At 30.8% G+C, this 21,970-nt stretch overlaps 4 protein-coding genes across 5 annotated transcripts; 2 read left to right on the top strand and 2 right to left on the bottom strand.

Moving 5' to 3' along the window:
* Positions 1 to 331: 331 nt before the first annotated feature.
* On the bottom strand, positions 332 to 7,602 carry LOC145752676 (SCO-spondin-like). Its single transcript, XM_082568995.1, has 14 exons — positions 7,525 to 7,602; positions 5,689 to 7,365; positions 5,462 to 5,550; positions 5,227 to 5,359; positions 4,997 to 5,127; positions 4,677 to 4,916; positions 4,460 to 4,494; positions 3,868 to 3,872; positions 1,755 to 3,443; positions 1,558 to 1,646; positions 1,317 to 1,458; positions 1,021 to 1,151; positions 670 to 909; positions 332 to 384 (listed from the first exon to the last, which is right to left on the bottom strand). Exons 1-14 carry the CDS (start codon positions 7,590 to 7,592, stop codon positions 332 to 334), a joined length of 4,722 nt encoding a protein of 1,573 aa, XP_082425121.1. The 5' UTR covers positions 7,593 to 7,602.
* Positions 5,988 to 13,854, top strand: LOC145753635 (antiviral innate immune response receptor RIG-I-like). Of its 2 annotated transcripts, none has more exons than XR_014283852.1 (16): positions 5,988 to 7,384; positions 8,453 to 8,679; positions 8,825 to 8,929; positions 9,045 to 9,171; positions 9,340 to 9,492; positions 9,615 to 9,759; positions 10,306 to 10,474; positions 10,741 to 10,833; positions 10,956 to 11,104; positions 11,223 to 11,358; positions 11,537 to 11,761; positions 12,175 to 12,339; positions 12,533 to 12,687; positions 12,837 to 13,001; positions 13,075 to 13,186; positions 13,391 to 13,531. XR_014283852.1 is itself a non-coding variant. In XM_082570045.1 (16 exons), the coding sequence occupies exons 2-16, from the start codon at positions 8,622 to 8,624 to the stop codon at positions 13,575 to 13,577; spliced, it is 2,157 nt and encodes a 718-aa protein (XP_082426171.1). In that variant the 5' UTR covers positions 6,249 to 7,384; positions 8,453 to 8,621; the 3' UTR covers positions 13,578 to 13,854. The 2 variants fall into 2 exon arrangements, 1 of the variants encoding a protein (XP_082426171.1); XM_082570045.1 differs by having other exon boundaries at positions 6,249 to 7,384; positions 13,062 to 13,186; positions 13,391 to 13,854.
* On the bottom strand, positions 9,533 to 15,558 carry LOC145753636 (techylectin-5B-like). The gene is made up of 4 exons (XM_082570047.1): positions 15,315 to 15,558; positions 14,850 to 14,989; positions 14,261 to 14,536; positions 9,533 to 9,783 (listed from the first exon to the last, which is right to left on the bottom strand). The coding sequence occupies exons 2-3, from the start codon at positions 14,953 to 14,955 to the stop codon at positions 14,304 to 14,306; spliced, it is 339 nt and encodes a 112-aa protein (XP_082426173.1). The 5' UTR covers positions 14,956 to 14,989; positions 15,315 to 15,558; the 3' UTR covers positions 9,533 to 9,783; positions 14,261 to 14,303.
* A 507-nt stretch (positions 15,559 to 16,065) lies between these two features.
* LOC145753634 (antiviral innate immune response receptor RIG-I-like) lies at positions 16,066 to 21,511 on the top strand. Its single transcript, XM_082570044.1, has 15 exons — positions 16,066 to 16,167; positions 16,397 to 16,501; positions 16,616 to 16,742; positions 16,918 to 17,070; positions 17,192 to 17,336; positions 17,885 to 18,053; positions 18,365 to 18,457; positions 18,600 to 18,751; positions 18,892 to 19,027; positions 19,170 to 19,394; positions 19,724 to 19,888; positions 20,071 to 20,225; positions 20,371 to 20,535; positions 20,670 to 20,794; positions 21,100 to 21,511. Exons 1-15 carry the CDS (start codon positions 16,110 to 16,112, stop codon positions 21,284 to 21,286), a joined length of 2,160 nt encoding a protein of 719 aa, XP_082426170.1. The 5' UTR covers positions 16,066 to 16,109; the 3' UTR covers positions 21,287 to 21,511.
* The last annotated feature ends 459 nt before the right edge of the window (positions 21,512 to 21,970 follow it).

The following is a 21,970-nucleotide window of genomic DNA, read 5'->3' on the forward strand; positions in this document are numbered from 1 at the left end:
TGGTCATTTACTATCCTTAATTAACTAAATCCATTCGGTTGAACCAAATATTTATTACACCAACTAATACGAATATTTATCCATAAACATAACGTTTACTAGAGTATATACCTTAAGAACATATTTTTATGCTCTGTGATATAATAATTCAAAACATCATTCTACTTATAGAATTGGAGAATATATATTTATGGTATATATAGAGTATATGTATAAATATTTCAAACAACTATAAAAGTGAAGAGATATTTGGAAAAATATGTAAAGTTAATAAGATCGTTCGAGAACTTTTAAAAAAGCTCCGAGTATTTTGATAGGTTTGTTGATTGTTTTATTGCTGCGGGGTAACAGGTGGTTGTTCCATATTGCATGGCTCTAAAGTAGCTTGAAACAAAATTACAAATTTAAGAATTCTATATTATTAAAAGTTGTAGTAATCGTAAATTTAATTTTAAAAAAGTTTGGAAAAAATCAACCCGTTTGTTAATAAATATAAATTTTGAATTTTTGTAAGGTTTTAATTTTGTTTTCTATATAGCATCCCTGACCCGCTGTATTAAAAGCAAACATTAGGTTCTGTATAAGGTATATAGACCAGCACATGTGGCCACTAACTATGTTGTTTTAGGCATTTTTTAAATTTTGCATAGATATGTTTAATATGCTTACCAAAATGACAACATAACCCTGTCCATCCTAATGGACAAAGGCATTCGTTGTTGTTATGAATTCCGCCATTTTCACATATTCTCTCGCACATTCTCTGTTCCACTAAACTCGTGTTATTACACTCAATGCCTCCACAACTTGATAATCCTGTAACTGTTCGGCTGCGGGTTTGTTCTCCCTCGTCCCCACATCCCACCGAACATTCCGACCATTCACCCCATTCGCTCACGCTGCAATTTTCTTTAAATAAATAATTTAATTAGTAGTAAACAAATTTAAAATAATATTCTAATTTCCTATATGACATATAATATACATCTAAGTTTTAAAATAAAAAACAATATATTTTACCAGGACAACATCCTTCCCCACAACCTCTTGATTCTGTCGCATTTTCCGAACATTCTGCACCGCCACAGGATGCCGCTGTTAAGATCGTTCTATTCCGTGACATCATGCCTCCTTCACAGTCTTGACTGCAACTAATTTACAAAACAAGGTAGTTAATATGTAATTGCACCTATTGCTAGATAAAAACTCATTATTTTAAAATATTTTGTTACAACCTTTTGGCGGTTTATAAACCAGAAAAACACCCTAACAGTATCAGTTATTAAAGATTTATATAAATAAAAACAAGTAAATACCTGCTGAACTCGGACCATTCTGTCCACGCACAATCTATCATACAACATGTTACATTACAATCTCGGGTTTCTTGAGAATTAACTGAACAATTCTCCCCCCCACATGTCTCTTCGATAACCATTCTATTTCGTTGTTGTTGGCCTAACAAAAGATTTTAAGACTTTTTAATCCAACAAATATTTGTAAAATTTAAAGGCACTTTTTAATCTTAATATATTTAATTGCAAAATGCTTACTCACCAGTTCCACAAGTTTCTGAACATGCTCCCCAGTTTCCCCAATCTCTTACTTCACAGTTAACTGGACAACATACATCTTCATTACAACTCCTATAACACAAAACTCAAGGTTACATGGCTTTAATTGAGGCTACATTTTCTAAATTTCCTTTCTTTATAATTTCAAACATTACCTGTGTTAGATATTTGTTTGTTTACCTTTCCATGGTTGTTTGGCCTTCGCAAGGGTCGCCTCCATTAAAGGGCCCAACTTCAAATCTAATTCTGGTTTGGGTTCCTTGTTGACAAGTTGTTGAACAGTCACTCCATTCCTGCCATTCAGTTAACTGGCAATCAATGGAACAAGGCTGTACATTACATGGCTGTGATTCGAATGGCATTTCATCACATTCAATACCTCCACAACTATCCAAAGTTTCAATGTCCCGAGTTCTTACCATAAAACCTCCACCACAAGCAAGTGTACAGTTTCCGAATGCACTCCATTCACCAAATGAGCAATCAATCGGGCAACATTGTGCTCCACAGGCTACAGTTTCAGAAGAAGTGCCAGAACATTCATTACCTCCGCAGCTACTTGGAGTTAGAATTTCTCTTGTTCTTGTTCTTTCACCGTTTCCACATGTCTGAGAACAATCTCCAAATTCTGCCCATTCGCTCCAAGTACATTCTACAGGACAACACTGTGTGGAACAGTTTATTGATTCGATCATTGCTCCCTCACATTCTAGACCACCACATTGACTGCTCTCTTCTATTGATCTATATCTTGTCATTTCACCCCCACCACAAGTGGAGGAACATGATTTGAAATCACTCCATTCTCCATATTGACAATCCACTGCGCAACAATCAGTGTTGCATTTCTCTATTTCAGTTTCCGGCCCTGTACACGACATACCACCGCATTCAGCAACTTGTTCAATGGATCTTGTCCTTCTTCTTTGTCCTCCTCCACAGCTAGCTGAACATAAATTAAATTCACTCCAGGTTCCGTATCTACAATCGACAGGACAACACTGATCGTTACATATTACAGTTTCAGAGGATTGTCCTTCACACATTTTGCCTCCACAGCTGTTAGGAACTAACACTGTTCTACTTCGGGACGTTCTCCCACCTCCACATGTTAGTGAACAATCATCAAATTTCTGCCATTCACTCCACTGACAATCCACAGGACAGCATTGGCTGTTGCACACTTGTCTGTCAAATGTTGTTCCTCCACATGTACTGCCACCACAAGAAGGACTACCATCTATTGATCTATATCGTGTTCTTTGTCCGCCACCACAAGTTGTAGAACATGTTCCAAAAACACCCCAAGAACTTAGCGAACAAGACACAGGACAACAGTTAGAGTTGCATGTTCTCGTATCAGTCGAAGGGCCAATGCAAGCATCTCCACCACATCGAGCACTGACTACAATTGACCTTGTTCTAGTCATTGATCCAAGTCCACAAGTTTTCGAACATCTACCAAACTGACTCCAGCTTCCCCATCTACAATTCCTTGGGCAGCATTGTGTGTTACAAGTTTTTGTTCCTTTTAAACCAGGGCAACCTGTTCCACCACATTTTGGTTCAACCACAATGCTTCTATATCTTTCCCGTTGACCACTACCACACGATTGTGAACAGCTACCGTACCCCTCCCAGGGTGTGTACACGCAGTTTACACGACAGCACTGTGTGTTACATTTTCGAACTTCACCTGTAGATCCTCGACAAGGTATTCCACCGTTACTGTTATCTGTTTGAATATTTCTTGTTCTTGTTTGATGACCGCCTCCACATGTTGCTGTACATCTTCCATAAGAGCTCCATCGACTCCAAACACAATTTTGTGGAACTCTTCTTCTTCGGCGACGACGACCGAAGAATAAACTAAAATTAATCATTAAAAATATTTACTGATCTTTAATCTCTGTAAATGTCTCATTTAAATTTAACATATTGGATTTAGTATTTTCCGTGTTTTTTATTTATAAAGCTCTTAAGGCTGTACGATTATTCAACTTTCTTTCAAGTTTTATTTTCGAATATTACTTTCCAAGTATGTAAGTTTTAATTACCCATGTGCTTGATCTTGAACTAAAGCAATAATAAGAAGACCCAAGATGTATAAGCAAAGCTTCATTTCACCTATCTAGACTAGCAATAGATGTAATTAAGACTCACTTAGTTAGCAATATAAACTTTTAGTGTAACTTTCTTATAAACATTAAACGTTCACTTAAGGATGTTGTATTAATTTATTGCTTCCTATATTCGTGATATAAGGAGAATAAAACTTGAACAATAAACAAACTAAGGCTGTGAATTATAAACAAAAACATTGAAAAATTTGTCTTATCGTGATCTTGCAATGTATTTGTTTTGTCTAAAACTTAATAAACAACAACAGTAAAAAGATATGATATAAAAACAAAAAACAACTTGAACTTAATCACTGAAATTTAATTTTCAAAAAGACTTAGGCAAGTTTGTGCATTTAAAATAGTTACTCTGTAAATGGAAAGTTTTAAAAAATTATCTCGTTTTTAATTCTTTTAATATAAAGATTTTAGTTTTTTGTAAAAACATATATTTATCTCTTCTTTATTATTCTTAACATATTTTCCTAATTCTGGTAAACCTTAAAATTTTTCTTTAATATTACACAACTAATATTTTTTTTAACAAAACATTAATACAAAGCCATTTTATTGGTATAAGGAAACACTTAGATAGAACACAGTACATTTTATAAAGTACAACACTGCTTAAAATACATTTTACTAAAAATCTAGAATATGCACTCAAAGTATATGCTATTAAGTTACAACGATTTTGTTATTGGTATATAAATATATATTTTTTGAATAAATATAATTAAATTAAGGTTATTCTGCCGGAGTTACAGGAGGTTGTTCCTGATCACATTCTTCCAAGGTACCTTGAACAAAAAATATTAATTTTAACCTTTAGTTAATTAAAACTAAAATAAAATTAAATATTTTTAAACAAACTATTAAAAAATTACTTTCTGTTTTGATAAGTTTACCTTAACCTTTTATATCACTAACAAAAGAATAACTTTAAACTACAGATTGATATCCAGCTCTTTACAATATTTACCAATTTGACAACACAGTCCTGTCCAACCCAATGGACAAAAACATTCGTTATTGTTCAAAACTCCACCATTTTCACAAATCCTTTCGCACGACCTTCGATCTACTAAATTTGTATCCCTGCATTCCACTCCCCCACAACTTGATAACCCAGTGACCCTTCGTCTGCGAGTTTGTTCCCCCTCGTCCCCACACGTCACGGGACACTCCGACCATTCACCCCATTCGCTTGTGCTGCAGTTTTCTTTAAACAAACATAAAGTAATACTTTATTTTCAACATATTATTAATCTAAATTTTTAAAATGAAAACAATATATTTTACCAGGACAACATCCTTCTCCACAATCTGTTGACTCTGTTGCATTTTCCGAACATTCTGCACCGCCACAAGATGCTGCTGTTAAGATCGTTCTACTCCGCGACGTCATGCCTCCTTCACAGTCTTGACTGCAACTATTCAACAACAAAAAACGGTAGTGTTTGTTTTCTCTTATCTTTAATTTTTAAAACGGCATTTTAAACATAAAAATGTAATAAACTATAAAGCTTTACTTGCTAAAAGCTGTCCACGTAGCCCACACGCAATCCATTGGACAACAAGTTACATTACAGTCCCGAGTTTCTCCCGAACAAATTTCTCCTTCACATGTCTCTTCATCTATCTCTCTACTTCGTTGTTGTTGACCTTGAAATAAGTTTAATATTATTGTTTTTATTTTAAGTAGATGTAGGCACGATCTCAAACATATATTTAGAATTAAGAATGTATATTGTTTTGGTAGCTTACCATTTCCGCAAGATTCTGAACATTCTCCCCAATTTCCCCATTGTCTTTCTTCACAATTGACTGGACAACATACTTCTTCATTACAAGATCTATAACATATGATGCCATAACTTTATTTTCTCCATATACTTTGACAACATGTGCTTAGCACTTTATGACATTTAAGAGTACAATTTAAACATTTTAATTTTAAAAATGTGTTATTATAAGAATAGATATAAACTCACCTTTCCATGGTTGTCTGACCTTCGCAAGGTTCACCACCATCCAAAGGACCAATTTCAAATCTTATTCTTGTTTGGGTTCCTTGTCGACATGTTCTTGAACAGTCACTCCATTCCTGCCATTCAGTTAACTGACAATCAATTGGACAAGGCTGTGTATTACATGACTGTGTTTCAAATGGCATTTCATCACATTCATCGCCTCCACAACTGTCCAAGGTTTCGAGATCCCGAGTTCTTATCATATACCCACCTCCACAAGAATGTGAGCAGTTTCCAAATTCACTCCATTCCCCAAATGCGCAATTAACAGGACAACATTGCAGGCTGCATTCCTCCATATCAATGGGCATATCAGCACATTCATTACCTCCGCAGCTACTTGGAATTAAAATTTCTCTTGTTCTTGTTCTTTCTCCGTTTCCACACGTTCGAGAACAATCTCCGAATTCTGCCCATTCGCTCCAAGTACAATCTACTGGACAACATTGTGTTGAACAGTTCATTGTTTCCTCCATTGGACCATCACAATCTACACCTCCACATTGACTGCTTACTTCTACATGTCTATATCTTGTCATTTCACCACCATTACAAGTGGCAGAGCATGAATTAAAGTCACTCCATTCTCCATATTGACAATCCACTGCGCAACAATCAGTGTTGCATTTCTCTATTTCACTTTCCGGTCCTGTACAAGACATTCCACCACATTCAGCAATTTGTTCAATAGGTCGAGTTCTTTTTCTTTGTCCGCCTCCACAGCTTGCTGAGCAAGATTCAAATTCACTCCAGTTTCCATATACACAATCAACAGAACAACACTGATTGTTACAATTTACGGTCTCGTTGGATTGTCCTTCACACATGTCTCCTCCACAACTGTTTGGTACTAAAACTGCTCTACTTCGGGAGGTAAGACCACCACCACAGGTTCTCGAACAATCGTTAAACTCGCTCCATTCACCCAACTGGCAATCCACAGGACAACATTGGGTGTTGCACAGTTCGCTTTCAGAAAGAGGTCCTCTGCATACACTTCCACCACATTGAGGGCTAACTGTTATAGCTCTGTATCTCGTCGTCCTGCCGCCTCCACAAGAAGCTGTACATGTAGTAAAGGCGCCCCAAGAACCAAGAGAACAAGACACCGGACAGCAGTTAGAGTTGCATGTTCTGGTGTCAGTTGAGGATCCAACGCAAGCGTCTCCTCCACAACGAGCACTGACCGCAATTGATCTTGATCTGGTCATTATTCCAAGCCCACATGTTTTTGAACATCTACCAAATTGACCCCAACTTCCCCAACGACCATGCACTGGACAGCATTGTGTGTTACACCTTCTCTTTTCACTTTTGTGATAACATTTTCGCCCGCCAAATAGACTTAGAACTGCTGTGGACCTATATCTTGTTTGGTCGCCTCCACCACAAGAACGAGAACATACACTATATGCCCCCCAAGGTCCCATGCGGCAATCAACTGGACAAGGTTGAATGTTACACTTTTGAATATCGGTGTTAGCTCCTGGGCAAGGTTTTCCCACATCGTTGCTATTTCTGCGAATATCTCTAGTCCTTATTCGTTGACCTCCTCCACAACTGGCTGTACACCTTCCAAATCCTTTCCAACTAGACCACGAGCAGTTTATTGGTGTTCGTCTACGACGTCCTCTGCGACTTTTAATAAAAAAAAATTGTAAGTGAATATAACTGCAAATTTATGCTTTTTCTTACTTACACCTTTTACTTTAGGCTATTAAGCTGCTTAAATTGTTTTAAATATAGAGATTGAGAATCATTTGCAATATATTGAAACTTTCTTTTTTATATATTTACCCAAAAATAAATGCATTTGCATCCAATGTTAAAATAAGAATCGCAAACATATACAAGCAAAGTTTCATCTTGAATTTAATGTAATTTAGACCATAGTTAGCAATATAAACTTTTGGTGTAAGTTTCTTATAAACATTAAACGTTCACTTAAGGATGTTGTATTAATTTATTGCTTCCTATATTCGTGATATAAGAAAAATAAAACTTGAACAATAAACAAACTAAAGCTGTAAATAATAAACAAACCTGCTAAAAATTCGTCGTTTCGTGATCCCGCGAACAAATTGACTTAAAACTTACGCAGCCTTTAATAACAGTAAGTTTCAGGGTTGTTGGCTGACGAAAATTTTTTTCTTCTGTGAATTATTGTGTGGGCGATAAAATTATACTGAATAAATCTTTTACCTTTTAACAGAAGCCTTTCTCGAAAGCCGTTTTTTATAATTTTTAATAAAAAGTTTTGGATATCATAACCAAAACCCAGGCTTGAAATTGCTAGTGCCTGTTTTAAATGTAACGGAAATTTGGTAGCAAGTGATCATTTTCTGCCTACTCTAAAATTTTACTATAACATATTGGCGTTTAAAAAAAGATCATTTTAAAAGATTGTTTTAGACGTTTCTTCGATGAAAAATGCGTTGCAGCCGCCAAATGTGAACATTTCGCCTAAAAATAAACAGTAAACTTAATTTTAAGCATGTTAAACATAGCCTAAAAATACCTTTTTCCTAAAATTTGTGCAAAAATATGTAGGCTATTTACCGCTAAAAATTTTCCGTTTCAAATTTTTTGAAATTGTTTTTTTTTTATTTGAACTTTTATTGTAATCTTTTCGCTACTTTAATATAATTTTAATTGTGTTTTGTTGAACATTAGCTAATATTTTTTACATTTAAAATTTAAATCATTAAATAATTTCTATTTTTAGAAATTAGTCAAGCGAAGTATCACGTTACAGGGAAACAGAATGTTATTGTTGTTGGGAAATCCCCTAGAGGTAAAGTATTGTAAGGTAGGTACCGATTTATTTTTAACTTTTTGCTTTGTATTGACGAAACATTTAAACTTTTTCTATGTAGTAAGATATAGCTTTTATAATGGCTAAAAAACTTGCAGCAATCTTTAACAGTTCGACCTTAATTTCTGACTCCGAAGGTAAGGTTTTTGTAAAAAAGCAGTAATATAAGAAATAATTGTGTAAATAGAATACTATAAGCTATTTGGAGATTAGAGATTAGTTTACTGCGTATTTTCATTTACTTTTTGCTGGAAATTTATTTTTAAATTTTATTAATTTTAGATGATGAAGAAGAAGAGGAAGATAACTTGTCGCTGCGAGCTTACCAAATAGAACTCGCAGAGCCTGCATTAAGAGGAGAAAATTGTATAATTGTTGCTCCAACAGGTTTATAAATAATTTGAATTAAATGTATGATTAAAGTATGATGGGATAAGTTATATTTATTGTTCAACTAAAACTTTAATTAAGATTAAAAATTGCTTTTAACATTAACTTCTAGGCAGTGGAAAAACAAGAGTTGCCACTAAAATATGCCAAGAACACATGAAAAAAAATTCCAAAGCCAAAATCATTTTCTTGGTACCAACAGTACCCCTTGTAAACCAACAATACAAATCATTGAGGCAGTAAGAATATTAGTTTTAGAATCTAAATTCATTTTAATAAAATAGTTTTTTTAAATATTTTTTATTGTTTAGTTTGTCACCTTTTAATAACAATAATTTTATTGTCAAAATCCACTGGAATATATAGAAATCCTTTTTATAATGTAAACTATTTTTTTATTTTATTAGATATCTTGAAAATGAGAATGGAAATGTAGTTAACTATCTAAGCGGTGAAATAAGTCAAATGGTGCCTGTTAAAGCAACATTAACAGAGTCAATCATAACAGTCATGACACCACAAATACTGAAAAATAGACTAAACTCATATGATAACACTAGGTACAAAAGTTAATTTGCCCATTTTTTGTACAAATAGTTTTTGACTGTTATGTTTTATGTTACGAAAACAACATTAAAATCTTAGGGTGTAGTCAAAAAAATTTAAAATGTTGTTTTTAAAGTGATAAGTCAGAGTTGTTGAACATTCAAGAAATAAGTTTGATTATTTTTGATGAATGTCACCATGCTGTTCAGAGGCACCCTTACAATCAAATCATGGGAATTTATTTTGATGAAAAATATGAAAACCATCTACCACTTCCACAAGTTAAAATGAAATAATTTTCTTCCCTATTATAAATAAAAAAAATATTAAGTGAGCGATTGCATATTATTTTTCAACGGCAGCTTGGTGTGGTGATAAGAACACTTGCTACACCACACATGAGGTCTTATGTTCAATCCCCACTGAGCAATGCTGTAGCACCCTTGAGTAAGGCGCTATAATTGGTACGAACTCCTGCTGAGCCACCACTTAATCAGCAGCATAATTATCAGGCAATTATAATTTATAATATCCCAAACAGCCACAGACAACTCAAGACTGGGTCAAGGTAACTGATGTTACTCATGTTTAAGTTGCGCAATCGACTTTCCAACATCGAGGATAAATATAGGCTAATACAAAAAAATATTTTAATTTATATCTAGTATTTTATTTTCCTTTTTCCATATTCTCAGTAAACATGAATTTTATTAAACAATTTTTATAGAGGTGAAAAATTTTTATTAAATGTTGGAAAAAATATCACTCTTTTATTAATTTTAAAGTATGCTATAAAAAAGTAAATTAAAATAATAATTTTTTGTTAGATTGTTGGTTTGACTGCCTCACCAGGTATTGGAAAGGGGGAAGAACCAGAAAAGGCATTGGAATCAATTTTAATATTAATGGCGAATATGAATGTAACACAAAATCCCGTCTTGGTTCGTGAAAACATTCAAGAATTAGAACAATACAACAGGAAACAAAAAAAAGAAAGTTAGTTTTTTTTAACTTAATTTTAGTTTAAATACTTAGAGCATCCAACTTTGTACAATTTTAAGATTATGCATTGTTTTGTAAGCTATTAAAACAAAAGACTTTTTTTGATAGAGCATGTTTTTTTGTGTTACAGAAACATGATGAATGCTTGTAAATTTTTGCTTTTGTAACGGTTGAAATGCAATAAGTAGATTTTGACTAATATTCTTACCATTTTGGAACTAAATTTGTAAATAATTAATAAATTTGGTTTTATTTTAAAGTTGTTATTGCTGTATTAAAACCTGACACAGACACATTTACTCCAAGAATTTCAAAGATAATGACAACCATTGAATCCCAGATGAAAGATGAATGTAATTGTTTAATTATCTTTGCAAAAAAAATAAAACTTTTGAGAAATTTAAAATTGCATTTTGGCCTAACCGCTTAAAAAAAACTTTCGTGAAATTTTAATTACCAAATTTCACATTTTTAGTTTACAAGATCAATGAAGAAAATATAATTTTTCCTCAAAAAGGAACTGAGCAGTATGTTCAATTTATCGTTGAATTTAGCAAGATTGCTGTTGTTCTTCCCAGGATAGGTCCTAGAAGAAAACTTATTAATTATGCAAACAATCTAAGGGTATGAAAATATTTAATTTTTCAACTAAAATTTTTCAACCAATTTCAATATTAACACATAGTAATCTTTAATTAGAAGCGTACAACATTGAACATAAAATATTTTATTTAAATTGTAGAAATACAACGATTCACTCGAAATAAACGATCATGTTCGGGCAACTGATGCAGTTAAATATATTGACGAAGATTTGTTTGAAAATGAACCCCGAAATTCAATTAAAGAATATTTAAAAAAACTTTATGAGGAATACAGTATGTTATTATTTAACTTACTTCTTTAAAGCTGTAATTTTATCATTGTTTGACTGATGTAGGTATGCTTTGCAACAATTACTTAATGTTGTTTAATATTTAGTGGTTCCAAATTGTTAAAGATTAAAGTAAATTATGACTAATAAAGTTGTTTTTAATTATCAGTGTTATATTTTAGTGAAAGATTACGAACCAACACATGTTAATCCAATGCTGACAAATCTTGAAAATCAAATTTTGAAACATTTTCAAAAAAAGCCAGACTCAAAGTGTATTGTTTTTGCTCGAACTAGAGCTATTGCCGCTGGTTTAGTGTTGTTTTTACAGGCAAATAAGAAGCTTCAACCACTGCAGTTAGATGCTAGTTATTTAACAGGCACCAATGCAAAACAAACAGAATATGGTAAATTTGTTTTTTTGTGTAGTTTTTGTGTTTACTCACCCTTGTTAAAGGGATGACTTCACAAATTAAGGTTGGCTTAATGGCCCAAACAAAGGGATATATCAGTCACCCAAACCAGCCTTAAATTGTTTTTGGCAGTTTTGCCTATTATAGATTACAGTAGTCTGTTAATTGACCTGCTGATTGGTTTTTGGCTTAGCAGGAGTTTACATCATTCATATCGCTTTGTACAAGGGTCATACAGCATTAAAGCATCGGGAATCGGACCCAGAACCTCATGTAGTAAAGTCAAGTGTTGTAACCACTACACACTGCTGCCAGTAAGATATGTTGTTGGTGGTAACCTATGTTAAAGCAGTAAAACATACCAATATATTCATGTAAAAGAAAATTTATTTTTGTACATAAAATAGGAATGACTCCTGCAATGCAGGATACAGTGGTGCAGTCATTTAAAGGAAATTGCAAGTTGATTGTAGCAACTTCAGTAGCTGAAGAAGGTTTGGATATACAATCCTGCAACATGATCATAACCTACAACTACTCTACTTCCGAAATTGGTTCTGTTCAAAGAATTGGTAATTTTTAATTGCTACTCTTGTTTTCTCTATGTAAGAAGGCGAACTGTATGCAGCCCTATTATAGGATAGCTTACAGTTTTAAGTTGTATTTGCCTACCTACTATTAGGCTTTTCAACTATGCTTAGTTATCAAGAAAATTCAAAACTATGCTTAATTATCAATACATTACTTATATTTTTTGTTTATAAGGTCGGGCAAGAGCTGGAAATGTCAGGATTGTGATTATTTCGCATGAAGATAGTAAATTTATTAAGTTGGAAAACAAGAATAAGTTGAATGCAGAACTTACAAAACTGACTTTAAACAAGATGTACGAACTACCTTCCAGTGAGATTAAAGAAAGGGTAACTACTACTTTTATGACAATATTATAAAAATATTACCACTAACGCAATAATATAAAATGACAATTGTAACTTAAGACTTTGCATAGAAATTACAAGAACCCGTTTTTTCGTTGTATGTGGTTTAAATAGATTTGAATATCTAACAGGTTTTAGAGAAGCAAGTTGAATTAAAAGGGGTAAGAATTCATGAAAAACAACTTCCCACTGAGGATATGAGAGAGCCTGCTTCTAAATCAGTTTGGCTATTGAGTTGCAAAGAGTGTAGAACTGAGGTTATATCGTCTAACAAACTTGCATTATTAAATAAACAGGTACAGTTACAAGTTTACTCTTAACTCTTTTGGAAAGTAAATAAAAACATTTTATATTAGCACCACATTGCAGCAGATGTTAATTTTCGAATGAAGGCCAGGTTTGTAGATCTGAAGAACCCAAGACGAATTGGAGACGATGAATATACAGTTGGAAAAATTTACTGTAATAATTCAGGTTGCAGGTACATTAATTTGTATTTTCTTAGTTGCATTTTGTACTTAATGCAACAAATTGATGCATTTATTATTACTCTTGTATTTTGTATCTATACTTTTTTTTGATTAAAAATGTTTTTATATTGCAATTAAGTTTGTGACCTAGTTAGTTTTCAAATATCATGAAATGATTCGTAAGAAATTCTAAAACCAGACAGAATTTTTTTTAGATCGGATTGGGGAAATAGGATGAAATACAAAAACTGTTTTTTGTCTGTTATTAAAATAAGCGGCTTCGTAATGGAAAAAGGAGGTGAAACAAAGCATGCAGCGAAATGGAAAAATGCACCTTTTAAGGTAACACATGCGATTACTTTTCCAGAAATTGCTGAAATTATTGGAGATTACACTCATTAAAGTTATAACAAACAGTTTAGATGACTTTAATAATGCATTTTTAATATTAATAATTTTAAATATTTAGATATAGGTATTTCAATTTGTGAGATTTTATACTTTTTGCCTTTTGGATAATATTGCATAGGATTTGTGCTTTACTGTTGTCTTACTGTAGTAAAAGTATTTTAGAGTTTATATAATGTATATAGATAGATGTTTTTATTAGTTTTAATTCAATTATGATTTGCATTTAACCAATTTGTTAAATATTTTTAATCAGTCTTGTTTTTATTAAATATATATATTTAGAAATTTAATTTCTATTTATGCTCTTAATATTTATAAAGTTCTAATATTTTAAATGAAATTTAATATTTATTTTAAGTTCAGATTTTTATTTTGTTTTAACATTGATTTGTGCATTATTTTTCATTTGCACATGATTAAAATCTAGAAATTTTTGTACATTAATATAAATAAATATTTATTTATATGATTTTTTTGTACAAGGGTATAGCACAAATTACTTTTTTCGTGCGATAATATTGTTTTCTTTATTAGAATAAATGTAATTTTAATATTTAAAAACAATAATTAACTTTTATTGTAGATTAAAATTTTGTAAAATATTTAAATTTTTAACCGTTATAAATTTATAATATGTTTGATTAATTGTATAATAAATCTTATCAGATGCTTACGTTTTTTGCATATTTTTGTTCAATTTTTAATAAAAAGGATTGACTAGCTATCTTCATATTCTTCTTGGTCTGGTGATATGGTTTTAATCATCATAAGAGTTGCCTTGAGTGAGTAATCAACTTCATTATGCCAAGTTCTCCAGTTAATTCCGTAGCAGTCTTCTCTATTGCAACTGGTTAAGTCTTCTCTACTGACATATCTACCGTTCAAGTTTGCATCAGCACATGCCTTATACCACCATCCACCGTTTTGTAATTTGGCACAATTTGTAAAGGCTTAAAAACAAAAAATGGGGTGTTATTTACTTTAAAATAGAGATTTTGGATCACTTGTATCTTGCAGTTCTTAGAAAAAAAGGTTCTACTATAAGATCCTAGCTAATTCTCTATTGTACTCTACGGTCCTTTCTGATTCTCTTTTGTCATTCACGGGCTTAGCGAATGCGTTTTCGTACTTTACGGTCTTACCTAATTCTCTCTTGTACTTTACGGTCTTAAGTTTTTCCGAAAACCATAAGAAACAAGTGATCCGAGAATTTTGTAATGGGAGTAAGCTGGTTAAAATTGAAATTGGGAAGTTACTAATTACCTCTACCCTCGTACATGCACGGATCGCATACATCATTATCGAGATCACGTGTTCCGAATCTAGTTAGGTAAAGATTTCTAGAACCATCTTCAGTCATTCCACGCATAGCGTAACCAGCCGTTCCACGGTATGCTCCAAACCTTAATAAACAACAAAAATGCTAGTCATAAGTAATAATCAAGGACGCTTTACTTTGGCAAGGTAACTAAACTTTAAAAAGTAAATCTGGCAACAAAAGTTACCAATTTAGTCTACCTGATACTGTAGTAAAAAAAGCAAAGTTTCATCTTGAATTTAATGTAATTTAGACTATAGTTAGCAATATATACTTTTGGTGTAACTTTCTTATAAACATTAAACGTTCACTTAAGGATGTTGTAATAATTTATTGCTTCCTATATTCGTGATATAAGAAAAATAAAACTTGAACAATAAACAAACTAAAGCTGTAAATGATAAACAAACCTGCTAAAAATTCGTCTTTTCGTGATGCCGCGAACAAATTGACTTAAAACTTACACAGCATTTAATAACAGTAAGTTTCAGAGTTATTGGCTGACAAAATTTTTTTTTTCTGTGAAATATTGTGTGGGCGATAAAATTATACTGAATAAATCTTTTACCTTTTAACAGAAGCCTTTCTCAAAAGCCGTTTTTTATAATTTTTAATAAAAAGTTTTGGATATCATACCAAAACTCAGGTTTGAAATTGCTAGTGCCTGTTTTAAATGTAACGAAATTTGGTAGTAAGTGATCATTTTCTGCCTACACTAAAAAAAAAATTTTACGATAATAAATCGGTGTTTAAAAAACGAAACTTTTAAAAAGATTGTTTTAGACATTTTTTCGATTACGAGTGAAAATGCGTTGCAGCCGCCAAATGTGAACATTTCGCCTAAAAATAAACAGTAAACTAAATTTTAAGCATGTTAACCATAGCCTAAAAAATACTTTGGAATTGTTTTTTTTTTATTTGAACTTTTATTGTAATCTTTTCGCTACTTTAATATAATTTTAATTGTGTTTTGTTGAACATTAGCTAATATTTTTTACATTTAAAATTTAAATCATTAAATAATTTCTATTTTTAGAAATTAGTCAAGCGAAGTATCACGTTACAGAGAAACAGAATGTTATTGTTGTTGGGAAATCCCCTAGAGGTAAAATATTGTAAGGTAGGTACCGATTTATTTTTAACTTTTCGCTTTGTATTGAGGAAACATTTAAGCTTTATCTATGTAGTAAGATATAGCTTTTATAATGGCTACGAAACTTGCAGCAATCTTTAACAGTTCGACCTTAATTTCTGACTTCGAAAGTAAGGTTTTTGTAAAAAAGCAGTATTATGAAGAATGATTGTTTTTGTATTTGCAGTTATTTTGCATTATCAAAAGTTTTTTTTTTAAATCTGTATAACTTAAGACCTTTTTTTAATAGTACCTATAAATTAGTGAATAAAATAGCTATTTGGAGATTAGAAATTAGTTTACTGCATATTTTCATTTACTTTTTGCTGGAAATTTATTTTTAAATTTAATTAATTTTAGATGATGAAGAAGAAGAGGAAGATAACTTGTCGCTGCGAGCTTACCAAATAGAACTCGCAGAGCCTGCATTAAGAGGAGAAAATTGTATAATTGTTGCTCCAACAGGTTTATAAATAATTTGAATTAAATGTATGGTTAAAGTATGGTGGGATAAGTTATATTTATTGTTCAACTAAAAATTTATTTAGTTTAAAAATTGCTTTTAACATTAACTTCTAGGCAGTGGAAAAACAAGAGTTGCCACTAAAATATGCCAAGAACACATGAAAAAAAATTCCAAAGCTAAAATCATCTTCTTAGTACCGACAGTACCCCTTGTAAACCAACAATACAAATCATTAAGGCAGTAAGAATATTAGTTTTAGAATCTAAATTCATTTTAATAAAATAGTTTTTTTTAAATACTTTTTATTGTTTAGTTTGTTCACCTTTTAGTTACAATAATTTTAATGTTAAAATCCTATAGAATATAAAGAAATACTATTTTTATGATGAAAAATTTATTAATTTTTTTTTATTAGTTATCTTGAGAATGAAAACGGAAATGTAGTTAACTATCTAAGCGGTGAAATAAGTCCAATGGTGCCTGTTAAAGCAACATTAACGGAGTCAATTGTAACTGTCATGACACCACAAATACTGAAAGATAGGCTAAAATCATATGATAACACTAGGTACAAAATTTAATTTGCCTATTGTTTGTACAAATAGTTCTTAACTTTTATGTTTTATGTTACGAAAACAACATTAAATTTTTGGGTGTAGTCAAAAAAATTTAAAATGTTGTTTTTAAAGTGATAAGTCAGAGTTGTTGAACATTCAAGAAATAAGTTTGATTATTTTTGATGAATGTCACCATGCTGTTCAGAGGCATCCTTACAATCAAATCATGGGAATATATTTTGATGAAAAATATGAAAACCATCTACTACTTCCACAGGTTTATATAAAATAATTTTCTCCCCTATTATAAATAAAAAAAATATTAAGTGAGCAATTGCATAATAATTTTTCACCGGCAGCTTGGTGTGGTGATAAGAACACTTGCTACACCACACATGAGGTCGTGGGTTCAATCTCCACTGAGCTCATGCTGTAGCACCCTTGAGTAAGGCGCTATAAACGATACGAACTTCATTAAGCCACCACTTAATCAGCAGCATAATTACCGGGCAATTATAATCTATATTATCCTAAACAGCCACAGACAACTTGAGACTGGGTCGGAGTAACTGATGTTACTCATGTTTAAGTCGCGCAATCGACTTTTCAACATCGAGAATAAGGATATATACAAAAAAAAAAATTTAATCTATATATATCTAGTATTTTATTTTCCTTTTTACAATTTCTCAGTAAACATGAATTTTATTAAACAATTTTTATAGAGGTGATAAATTTTTATTAAATGTTGGAAAAAATATCACTTTTTTATTAATTTTAAAGTATGCTCTAAAAAAGTAAATTAAAATAATATTTTTTTGTTAGATTGTTGGTTTGACTGCCTCACCAGGTATTGGAAAGGGGGAAGAACCAGAAAAGGCATTGGAATCAATTTTAATATTGATGGCGAATATGGATGTAACGCAAAATCCAATCTTGGTTCGTGAAAACATTGAGGAGTTAAATCAATATGACAGCAAACAAAAAGAAGAAAGTTGGTTGATTAAATTTATTTTAGTTAAGCTTCAACTTTTAAATCTTTTTTTTTTTAATATTTAAAACGACTTGGTGTTTAATTAAACATAGTTTCAACTAGCCCCAACAATGATTAGTATGCAGGTTAAACCTTTTATTTGTTTGGGGGATTAAAGAATGGTAATATTTGTATAACCAACACATGACTGAAGGCCTATAAAAACATTTCTTTTGTATTGGAGATGTACTATTATTTTACACATTGTTTATGAAGATGCCCAATATTGTTTAGTAATTGTTTTTTATTAATAAATATTATTTTATTTTAAGTTGTCATTGCTGTTCTAAAACCTGACAAAGACACATTTACCCCAAGAATTTCGAAAATTATGAGAACTATTGAATCCTGGATAAGTGTTGAATGTAAATATTAAATTAGATTAAAAACTAATACTTAAAAATTACTAGAAAATTAAAGTTTACCTTTTTTTAATGCTAGTGCTTTAAAAATAAGTTAATAAACATGTGGAAAACGATATTTAAAAATGTAACTTTGATATTTTAGATGAAAACTACAATCAGTCAGTTGTAAGTTTTCCTGAACAAGGCACTGAGCATTATGTTCAATTTATTGTTGAATTTTACAATAAGGAAGCAGCTGTACATCCTGTTGATGAGATAAGTCGAAAACTTATTAACTATGCAACTCATTTAAGGGTTATTACTTATTTTATTTTGTTAATTAAATATAAGATAACAGCTTTAATGTAATTTTTATAAATTACATTCTTTTTACGTATTTCGTTTTAAAATAATAATGTAATCAGAATTCAGCAAGGACAATTTTTTAATTCTAGAAATACAACGATTCACTTGAAATAAATGATCATGTTCGGGCAATTGATGCAGTGCGATATATTGATGAAAACTTATTTGAAAATATGGCCCGTAATTCAATTGAACGGCAGTTGAAACAACTTTATGAACAACACAGTATGTTATTAATTTGGTTTTCACCATTTTTTTTTCGAATTGGTAATTAGGGTCCTAAAGAATGATCCTTAGTAACTTTAACTTGTACTATATGTCCAAGTAATAAAGTTAATACATTTTTCGATGCATTTTTATTATTTAGTGGAGGATTACGAACCGATGCATATTAACCCAATGTTAACTAATCTTCAAGAGGAAATTTTAAAACAATTTCAAGACAAGCCAGACTCAAAGTGTATTGTTTTTGCTCGAACTAGAGCAATTGCTGCTGGTTTGGTGTGGTTTATACAGGCAAATAAGAAGCTTAGACCTCTGAATTTAAATGCTAGTCGTTTAACAGGCACCAATGCAAAACAGACAGAATTTGGTAAGATTTGTTAATTTTTAGGTATTGTTTTTTTAACGGAATATTTTTCCTTAATGTGGAAAGGTTGACTCCCACAAGACCTACACATGAAGTTATATTAGTTACCTGACCTAGTTTGAGGTGGCAGTTAAAAATACTATAGATTCTGAATGTCAAAAGTTAAACTGTGCTCTCAGTGGCCTTACAGCATGAAAGCAGTGGGGATCGAACCTAGGGCCTCATGCAGTTGAGCCAAGTGTTTTATACACTACACTCTGCTGGTAATATGTGTTGTTAGTGGTAATATAAATTATAAGCGGTAATAAACTTATTTTTTGTACTTAAAATAGGAATGACTCCTGCAATGCAGAATACAGTCGTGCAATCATTCAAAGGAAATTGCAAGTTGATTGTAGCAACTTCAGTAGCTGAAGAAGGTTTGGATATACAATCCTGCAACATGATCATTACTTACAACTATTCCACCTCTGAAATTGGATCTGTTCAAAGAATTGGTAATATTTTTCAGCTACATTAGTAAATTGAAAAAGTCAACTATTGTTAGGTTGTGACGCTGGCCTTTTCACTTTGGCTTCAGTTTTGAAGTATATTAAATTAAATATTATTTTTAAGCTTAGAAAACTTGGTCCAACTATTTCATACTTTTTAAAATGTTTGATTTTTTGTTATTTGAAAGGTCGTGCAAGAGCAGACAGAATCAAAACTGTGATAATTTCACACAAAGACAGCAAATTTATTAATCTGGAGAGGAAAAATCAATTGAATGCAGAACGAACAAAACTAACATTAGATAAAATGTATCAACTTTCTCCCAATGAAATTAAAGAAAGGGTATTTATTAATTACTAAAATTTGTGTGTCTTGTGTAACAAGATCATAAAAAAAGTATTTATTAGTAGAACTTAAGACAATGCTTTGGTAAGAACCTGAATTTTGAAATGTTATGGAATTAAATTGTTTTTTATTTTGATGTTAGGTTTTAGAGAAGCAAGTTGAATTTAAAATAGATAGAGATCTAGAGAAACATATATCAACTGAGGATATGAGAGAGTCTGCTTCTGAATCAGTTTGGATATTAAGTTGCAAAGAGTGTAGAACTGAGGTTATATCGTCTAACAAACTTGCAGTATTGAATAATCAGGTACATTTATCAAGTTTACACTTCTAATTCTTCAGTAAACATTTTATTAAAAATTAAATCAATTTTTTTTTTCAATACGAAAAATTAATATTTTTAAATATTTTGTTGTCTAACTGATGAAACTTTCTATTTAGCACCATATTGCAGCGGATGTTAATTTTTGTAACGTGGCTTTTTATAAAGACTATTCGACTCCAGAACAAATTCGAGAGGATGAATATATGGTTGGCAAAATTTACTGTAATAATTCAGAATGCGGGTACAACTATTACTTTTTATTTTTTCTTTAAAACCAACAGTACTTTAACTAAATGCAGCAAATTAGTTACATGTATTACTAAGATTTATTATTTTTTATATAATGTTTTGTTATAGCCTATTGTTACCTAATTTTTTTTTAACTATCCTAAACAAAATAAATATTAGTCTGCTGAGAGATTTAGATATACAGCAGCACACTAAAAAAAAATTATATACGCAAAGTAAAAATGTAAGGCCACTTGAACTGTTTTTTTAAACCAAAATGCAAATTTAATTTTAAAAAATTCTTTTTTTTATTTTTAGAAAAGATTGGGGAGTTAGAATGAAATACAAAAGGTGTTTTTTATCTGTGATTAAAATAAGTAGCTTTATTATGCAAAAAGGAGATGTAATTAAGTTTAAAAAAAAGTGGAAAGATGCACCTTTCAAGGTAACACGTGCGATTACTTTTCAAGAAATTGCTGAAATTAGTGGATTTTACACTTATTGAATTATAATCTATATTTTTTTATAGTTTACTTGACTTTTAAAATGCATTTTCAATATTATTAATTTTTAATGTATTTAATGTAAATATTTTAATTGTTATATCTTATGTTTTTTGCCTTTTGGATAATTTTGCATGTGATTTGTGCTTTACTTGTTTTTTAGTGTAGTGAAAGTAATTAAGAGTTTATATAATGTATATAGATAGAGGTTTTAACAGTTTTAATTTGGCTACGATTTGTATTATAAGCAAATCATAGGTTTGTAAAATATTTATAATTAATATTGTTTTTATTAAATATATATTTGAAAATTTTATCTCTATTTATGCTCTTAATATTTATAAAGTTCTAATATTTTAAATAAAATTTAATATTTATTTTAAGTTCAGATTTTTTATTTTGTTTTAACATTGATTTGTGCACTATTATTTATTTGCACATGATTAAAATCTAGAAATTTTTGTACAATAATATTTATATATTTATTTATATAATTTTTTTGTACAAGGGTATAGCACAAATTATCTTTTTCGTGCGATAATATTATTTTCTTTATTAGAGTAAATGTAATTGTAATATTTAAAAACAAATAATTAATTTATAAATTATAGATTTAAAAATATGTAAAATATTTAAATTTTTAACCGTTATAAATTTATAATATGTTTGATTAATTGTATAATAAA

This window comes from Corella eumyota, chromosome 5 (genome assembly GCF_963082875.1).
Source record: "Corella eumyota chromosome 5, kaCorEumy4.1, whole genome shotgun sequence".
Taxonomy (NCBI): Eukaryota; Metazoa; Chordata; class Ascidiacea; order Phlebobranchia; family Corellidae; genus Corella; species Corella eumyota.